At 33.0% G+C, this 9167-nt stretch overlaps 1 protein-coding gene across 1 annotated transcript; it reads left to right on the top strand.

Moving 5' to 3' along the window:
• The first annotated feature begins 5458 nt into the window (after positions 1 to 5458).
• Positions 5459 to 7454, top strand: LOC133694058 (uncharacterized). The gene is made up of 2 exons (XM_062115480.1): positions 5459 to 6386; positions 6687 to 7454. The coding sequence occupies exons 1-2, from the start codon at positions 5705 to 5707 to the stop codon at positions 7316 to 7318; spliced, it is 1314 nt and encodes a 437-aa protein (XP_061971464.1). The 5' UTR covers positions 5459 to 5704; the 3' UTR covers positions 7319 to 7454.
• Positions 7455 to 9167: the final 1713 nt, after the last annotated feature.

The raw sequence follows: 9167 nt of genomic DNA, 5'->3' as shown, positions 1-9167 counted from the left end.
TTTATGTTTCAATTTTGATCATCATTCTTTTAATTGCTAATTTTTCATGAATCCTTTTGTATAATTGATTTTTTTTCAATTTCATCCATCAACATTTGATTGATTGAGAATTGGGTTTCTTGTTTTTTCAAATAGGGTGCTTCCGATCTAATAACCCTAGTCAGAGGCTGGAAAAGTTAACGCAAGCTGATATTTTTAAAATGAGCTTTGTGATTTTTTTTATTTTTTTTATCAAGTTATCCTGATCTCATGACTTAGACCATGGGTTTAGCGGGAAAATCTTGGTTGGCATAACCCTAATTATCAGGGTTATAGGATTTTCATGCGAACCCGAGTTGATTTTTTAAGTTTTTTTTTTACCCAATTTTATCCTTTCATTTTTAATAGGCTAGAAAATGAGCTACATCGTTGTTTTATTTTGGAAAAATATTTTTTTTTAATTTAGTTCATATGTTGTCATTGACCATTTTTTTATTGTCTAATTAAAATAAAAACAACTTATTTGATCCAGTCAAATCTATAACTTAAGTCATGGATTTGTTTTCCTTCTTTGAAATGCATTTGCGGCACTTAACCATCATTTTTTGTTCGAAAAAAAAGGGCCTATGACATAGCATATATATATAAGAGAGAGAGAGAGAGAGAGAGAGAAGATCTCTTTATTTTTTCGATTCATAAAAGGTTTCAATATTTTGTTGTTGCCTATATGACAACATGATGGATTTGTACAATGTTTTTAATTTTTTCCTTAGATCTTATTTATGTTAGTGATTGAACTTTATTTTTAATCTTATCATTTCAAATTGGATTGATTTGTGATTAAGCTTTGATAATTTACTTCATATCGCTTTCTTTTGGGTTTTCATAGTTTAAAAAAAAAGTCTTGGAATTGATTTAGTTCTTGATTTTACAAAGAAGATTTTGGTGTCGTTGTTTGAAAGAAAGAAAATTTTATTTTGGTCCTTAATTTTTTTTAGTCAGACCATTAAGTTTTTTTTTTTCAAATTTCATCCTTTTATATTATGTTGATTGGTGATTTAGCTTGCTAATTTATTTTATATTGTTTTCTCTCGGGTTATCACAGTAAAAAAAATCCTGATATTAGGTTAGTCCTCGATTTTTCAAAGAAGAATTCAATTTTGTTGTTTATGATAAAAGAAAAATGAGGGGATCAAAATTAGAAGTTCGGTAAAATAGAAGTCCATTTTAAAAAAAAAACAATGCCAACACCTTCTAGCCTTAATATTTTTTCCAATTTCTATTTTGATCCTTTTAGTTTGAAAATTATACAATTTAGTACAAAACTTGATTTTATTCATATTTTAATTCCTAATTTTGTGAGAGGAGAGAGAGAGTCTTTAGAAAATAACAAATAATAGAGAATTAAAGAAATTGATTTTCCTGACTCTATTCATAAAAATGATCAAATTTGGTGTCAAATTGTTTCTCTTGACAAGAGAAGTATCATTGAAGTGTTTTTTTTTCTTCCAACGAAAACAAATCGGGGTTGAGAGATGTTTCTTTTAGTTTGATTTTTTTAACCAATTTAGGGGTGGTTTTTAGTTAAGAAATTAGTTCGTTGAGGTTATAAGTGTTTTTCATGTATTTTTAAGTGGAAATAGTTTAAAATTTGGGTTTTAAGATAAAAAAAAATTGCATAACTCAATTTTCAGCCATTTATACAGTGATTGAAATATGGACATGCAGATAATGTGTAATATGCTTTGTTTTTTCAAAGCAAAATTAAACGGACATTGTGTTGTCCATCCAATTCAAAAATAAAAACAAATAAAGGTCTAACTGTGTGAGTATGTGCTGACAAGCCCACGTGCTTATGCTGATTTTAAAAGTTTTAGGCTCAATGGACCACCAAGCCCAAACGCTCGAACTGTTTTTTTTTCAAAAAAAATCTCAACAATGAATATTTACTTTGTTAAAAATTAAATAATGTAAGATGTGTGTTTGTGTTTTTGTATATATTAAGTTGTGAGCCTCTATTCAATTCCTATGCCAATTTCTAGAAAGCTCATGTTGGCACATAGACCACAATAAAGTATTACGGCCTCCAAGAGATGAGTGCAATGCCTAGCTTTTTAATCAATAACTATGTAAATATGGCACACACCTTATTAGTACAATGTCAACTTTTTTCGCCAATCTCTTACGTCTGCCAACCCTTTTGTATGGTGCTTATACAATTATTTCCCATCATTATCCTATGCAGGTGTCTACAACCTCACACTTCATAAGGTGATTTCATATGACCGAGATGTATAAATATCTCGGGTCACAAGGTAACTAAAAAGTTCATAACACAATACCAAATATAATCACATAAAACCACCAGGACAATTAATATTTACTTTGTTAAAAATTAAATAATGTAAGATGTGTGTGTGTGTGTGTGTGTTTTTATATATATTAAGTTGTGAGCCTCTATTCAATTCCTATGCTAATTTCTAGAAAGCTTATGTTGGCATATACACACAATAAAGTATTACGGCCTCCAAGAGATGAGTGCAATGCCTAGGTTTTTAATCAATAACTATGTAAATATGGCGCACACCTTATTAGTACAATGCCAACATTTTTTGCCAATCACTTATGTCTGCCAACCCTTCTGTATGGTGCTTACTCAATTGTTCCCCAGCATTATCCTATACAGGTGTCTGCAACTTCACACTTCATAAGGTGATTTCATGTGATCGAAATGTATAAATATCTCGGGTCACAAGGTAATTAAATAGTCCATAACACAATACCAAATACAATCACATAATTTATAAACATATACTCTCTTAAGCTCTGACTTTCTTGGTTATATATTATTTCTCTTATGTAATTTATTAATTTAAATATCATAGGGTTTATTATCTTGATAGAAAACTTGTTTTTATAAGGGAATATATAACAACCAAGTTCAAACACGTCATTGCAATGTGCAATCGAAAAACACAAATCTAATCTAAAATTTCAATCTAAATTTGAAGTGAGATTTATGAACTCGGCTGGTGACATACTAAAAATTGAAGGGGGATTCTTATGGCAGCTGAAACTTCAATTCAATCTCATAAATTCTTGCCTCATTCTCTCACCACCGATACACCCTAATGGAGTAATAGCAAGAATTTGTTAGTGTAGCCAAGCAATATGTTATGAGTTAATATACTTATTCTTTGGAAGAACCCACACCTGTAATAGAGCGATAACATAATCGAATATAAATTTAGCAAGCTGTCAGATTTAATATACTTTTTAAAAGAAAAAAATATTGATTTGTAGGTACTAGAATTTTTACCATTAATTTTATACTTTCTAGACTAAGTAAATGAAAATATTAACATTAACATTTAATTAACCCCTATCCATATACCAATATCAACATGCATGATGCATATGGTTTCATGATATGATACGGCTTCCAAAAAGAAAAAAGAAAAACCTTGACGAAAGCCCATTGCTCCATGTTTTATGAGCTCAGAATACACTAATATTTCTGCTTTCAGGTGGGACAACGGGATTGTCATCTCTGTCTGATAAGTTAGCATTAGCTTTGAACTTTTTATTTGTTTTTTATTTTTATAGATTTAAAACAAGCCTAATTGCAGCAAATGAGAATGCTTATTCGAAATTCAAACCCTGGATGGCTCCCCAGGTACACAGGCGTTATTTTATCAACTTTTTTTTAAATAATCTAATACTATCCACGTGATATTATAAAAACTCATTTGAAAATCAGATTTTAAAGACCTTGCTGACACTAAAAAACCTGTTGGACTTGTAAATTTCAGTCTAAAGTGTGGTAGAAAAGGTCCATAAAACTTAAAGCAGATGTTGCCCTAGCTTTAGCGGCTAGTAATCGAGAAGGTTAGCACACAGGCTGAATTGTTATTCCCAGATTTCGTGCTCGTACCAGTAACGGTTACTACTTGCTAGAGCTGAGAGATGTCCCGGACACATGTAGAAGATGTAAAGTTACAGGTGACAGTTTGGTAATTTTGAGAAGAAGAGGGGTGAAATCTTGATTTTTGATAGTCACGAATTATTAAAGTAGAGAGCTTTATTCCATTGCATATGGGTGTTCGCATGATTTTGAGGCAAAGGGAATCAGTCAGCTTTTCCCCGTAAGAAGGACCATTATGGCGTAATTAGTGAGTGCTTTGTTGAAGATGCGTCGCAGCACTTAGGCCAAGAAATTCACCTTGGGATGGCAATAAGGCAAGCTAAGGCTCTCGATGAGCCATCCACACCGTCTATCTGCACTTGTATCGGATCATTGTTTAGCTATAACCTGTATGTAGTAGACAAATATTATTTTACCAGGACAAATTTTTGAATGGCCACGTTTGTTTATTGGTTATTTTATTTATGAAAATAGAGTAATGATTGTTTTTTAATATATTAAAATAATATTTTTTATAATTAATTTTTACACCAGCGTATTAAAACGATTTAAAATATAAAAAAATTAATTTTTTTATAAATTTTATCTGAAACACAATTTCAAACCGTCCTTGCATCGTCTACTAATGTATTATAATAAAATAATTATAATGACATGATTTTTAGTATTATGCAAATTTATGAATTTTTTATTTATTCTATATAATCCGTCTCTACACTGAGATAAAAAAATTCATAAAAAAAATATATGGTTATATCTTGCTCTTGAAAAATTCATAAGAAATTACATGTTATTCTTTAAATTGAATCTGAGATAGATACTTGCTAGTCGCTAACTAGCCAACTGAGCCGCACTTTAAAGTTTTTATTAAAATATAGATTTGAAATGCAGTTGAATTAATGTATTTTAATATTTTTAAAAAATAAAATCTTTTTATATTTTTAAATCATTTTAATGTATTAAAATTAAAAATAATTTTATTAAAAAAATATTATTTTAATATATTTCAAATGAAAAACAATTTAAAATATAATAATTACCATCCTTCCAAACTACTTCACAGTCTGTGCTTAACTTTCACTTTGAATTCGAGCGCGTGGTATCTCTCTGTAAATTCTGTGCCTCGTGCGTATCAAATTTTAATAAGGCACCGTTTGAGCCGCGTTCTCAGAAAATTTAAAAATTTTTTGTTGTTTTTTTTACTAAAATTTAATATGGTTTGTACGTTTTGGATCGTTTTGATGTGCTGATGTCAAAAATAATTTTTAAAAAATAAAAAAACATCGTTGGCATGCATTTTAGCACGAAAAGTTATTTGAAAAGCACCCGCAACCACACTGTCAAACACGCTAAGTGTACTGAGGCGTTCTATCCATGTTTTTTTTTTTTTTTTTTTTTTTGAACCTGGGAAGTTTTTGCTGATGTAATAACCTAACAGGAACTGTTAATCAATATTTAATATTGATGATTTTCTTGTGCAGACCATCCACTTTTCCCATACTGCTGAAGTACTGATCTAACCTACTGGACAAGGAGACAGAACCCTTGTAGTAATTTAACATGAGGGGCCCATATTTCTTTCTTCTTCAACTGATCCAAGTATCTCCTTCATGCAATGAACGGTCAGATTCCCATCATGAACAATGTCATGCCCAGGGCTCTTGGTTTACTATAAATCATAGTTTGCACATGCATATCAGAGACTCCATAAACACCAAAATCTAGAACTACATCTCCTACAAAAGGAAGCTTCTCCTCATGTGACAGAAGAGCTCAACTTCAGTATTCTATCACCCTCCAATGGCTAAACCAAAAATATCCAGAAAACCCACCATGGAAGTCAACCAGAATCAAAACCACCAGCCCCTGAAAACAGAAAAACCACCTTCATGGTTTGTTGTAAGAGGCCTTTTTGGCTGCAAGCATATCCAAACACAGCAGCAGCAGCGGGAACAAAAGCAACAGAAGCAACCACAGCATCGAAAGCAAGATCAGCAGCAGCAATCAAAGAAGGAGAAAAAACATAACCAGCATCAAGACCAGTCGCTGGAGGAAACAAGCAAGAAATGCAAGAAAATGAAGTACTGTTCAGGCTCAATATGCAGCAACTCAAAGGTCATGCACAGGCCTGAAACAGCTTCCATTGAAGTCCAAAGGAAAAGGGCTTCAATGGGCTCAGCTGGTAAAAGTGTTTCAAGCAGATCCATGAAAGGTCCTTTAAATGAAATCAATGGGGTTGTTCCCTCAACTAACTCTTCACTTTCTGCATCTTCTAATTTCTCCAGCAGTAATGTTAGTTCTTTCAGAGGAATGCCATTCAGTAGATTCTCTGGTTGCTATGAATGTAGAATGGTAGTGGATCCTGTTCTTGGAATTGCTAGAGACCATTCCTTGAGGGGTAGCATTTGTTCTTGCCCTGAATGTGGTGAGATTTGCATGAAAGCTGAAAATCTGGAGCTTCATCGGGCTGTTAGACATGCAGGTAGCTCACCATCTCCTTCAACTCTTAATACATGTTCATCCAACTACCATTTAATCATTATTTTCACTTTCAGTTATCTATTAGTTTATTAGTGGTTCATAATATTATTTATTGAAAAGGAACTTATTTTTCATCCATTATTCCAATATATTTTGGTTGCTCATGAGTTAATTACTCCGTTTATTTCAATGCATTAATTGTTTTAAACTAATTTCAAAATTCTCAATACCCATATATCCATTAATGTGCACCATTACCATCTCAAATCCTTAACTCCCTAATTTTGGAATCAAATTTCAGTATCTGAACTGAGTTCAGAGGACACAAGCAAGAACATAGTAGAAATCATATTCCAATCAAGCTGGCTAAAGAAACAAGCCTCCATTTGCAAAATAGATCGCATCCTCAAAGTCCATAATACCCAAAGAACCATTTCCAAGTTTGAAGAGTACAGAGACTCCATCAAAGCCAAGGCCACCAAGCTTCCCAAGAAACAGCCACGTTGCATAGCAGACGGCAATGAGCTCCTCAGGTTTCACTGCACCACCTTTGCATGCTCACTAGGCCTAAATGGCTCTTCTAATTTGTGCAATTCAGTTTCACACTGTAATGTGTGTAGCATTATCAAGAATGGCTTCAAAGAATCCACCACTCGAGATGACAATGGGCATGGGATTTTGACTACAGCGACAAGTGGAAAGGCACATGACAAAGCTACAATATCAGAGGACGGCAATGGTGATAGTGAAAAGAGGGCAATGCTGGTTTGCAGGGTGATTGCTGGCAGGGTTAAGAAGAGCATGGAGGGAAATGCTGAGGATTATGACTCAGTAGCAACTGGCATGGAGGTTTACTCTAATTTGGACGAGTTGTATGTATCTAATCCTAGGGCCATTTTGCCTTGTTTCGTTGTTATCTACAGAGGGTTTTAGTATGGCCTTACTCGTTGCTACTACCTTGTATTCAATTAATTAGAGTAATGTTTCCTGTTTTGTTCACTTGATTCTCTTGATAAACATATTTAGTTTCGGTGGGATTTTGCAATGCACAATTTGGGGCTTTGGTCAACTATGAACAATAAATTTTGTAAGGCAGAAATTGGACGTGGCTCTCCATACAGGGCATTAAATGTACATTGAACTTGTGCACTGTCTCGGTGTCTCCTCATCTCCAATCGAGAAGTTGTGTAATCTAAGCAAAACAGTAGCCTTTTTATTTTTGTTTAATCATACCAAGTGATGGGCGATCAAATTCTCGGAAAGAATGCACTCTTGTTTCGAGAATATGTAACGACGGAGGTTCCAGTGTCAAACTTCCCCACCAACCTAATAGTTACAGAGGGTTTAACCATTCGAGTGACATTATTATCGAATCTATGGACCCAGAACACTAATTTGGAGGACAAATTCTTAACATATAACTTGAGATTCCAGTTCCACTAGCTCATGGAGCTGCAACACCTGCTTTCTTGTCCAACGCTCCGCGTGAAAATGAACTTCAATGTCTACTGTAGCCCAAAGGCCCAGATTTTTCAAAATCCTTTTTGGTAATACAATATTATATTTCTCATAATTGGATCGATAAAGTAGTTCACAAAGGAAAAAAAATAGCCTTGAAGTCTGCACTCCTATTCGATCTCACCAAAGCTTTGTTAGCCATTAAACAGCCAAAAGAGGGTAGACGAAGGAGAGATGTATGCTACATTGTTACCCCCTAAATGTCATCGCAAATTTTCCACCTTTTGACTTTACGTGTAACAATGAATACTAGGTTTTTATGACTTTATATATATATATATATATATATATATATATATATATATATATATATATATATATTGTGATGAAATAACAGAGTTAAAAAAATTAATAAAATAACATATATAGCAATAAAGAAGAATGTGACTTTTATAACTTATAGCTATTTAAAATAGCAACATTTTTTCAAAAATATAAAATAGATAGAAGAAAAAAGTGACAAGAGAGAAAAAAAAATATGAAAACACACTGAAGCTCCGATTTCAATCCCACCAATACCATCAGAAATATTTTAACAAGACAAACCCAACAACATAAAAAAAGATCATTAATAATGACCTGAGTTGGACCATATGTATCACCCAAAGTTAGATGACAACCCATTTGTTCTTGGTAACAAGTGTGACCCACTTGAGTTACTGTTGATGATATTTTTTAGTATTATTATATTTATCTCGTCGAGATCTTTTTAAAGATATTAGTAGTGTTGTAATCAAAATTTTAATGTATTTTTTAAGTCTTTATCAATCACAACATGTTGGAACATGTAAAGTATGTTATTTCAGCTGTTTTTTTAACTGTGTTATTCCACGGATAATTTTAAAATAAAAATGCTAATTTTTTTATTAAAAAAAATCAACAATTAATTCTTGTGGCGTGGCGTGCTTTAAGTGGGCAGGAATTGTTATGGAGTAAAGACTTACATGTCACCACCAGACATCACCAGAGTGAAGACTGAGCTGATACGCTCGGTTGGTTCCCCTATGAGCTAATGGTAGACCTGACTGCCTATGAAGTATGAACCAAAAAGGTTAGTGGGTCAGTCCACCCATGTCCTATATGGTACAGCGTGCTTTAGCGTTTGTTCTGTGGCCTTGTTTTGTAGCCTGCATGAGATCTTGATTCTCGCCACATTTCCATTCTAGATTTACTATATTTCTTGACTCTTGTTTTGTACTCATTGCCTTATGATTTCGATTTTCTTGATTTCCGCTAAAAAAAACAAGAGGCAAAGCACCCTGGT

Source organism: Populus nigra, chromosome 5, assembly GCF_951802175.1.
Source record: "Populus nigra chromosome 5, ddPopNigr1.1, whole genome shotgun sequence".
Taxonomy (NCBI): domain Eukaryota; kingdom Viridiplantae; phylum Streptophyta; class Magnoliopsida; order Malpighiales; family Salicaceae; genus Populus; species Populus nigra.
This window is presented reverse-complemented; position numbering and strand designations above follow the sequence as displayed.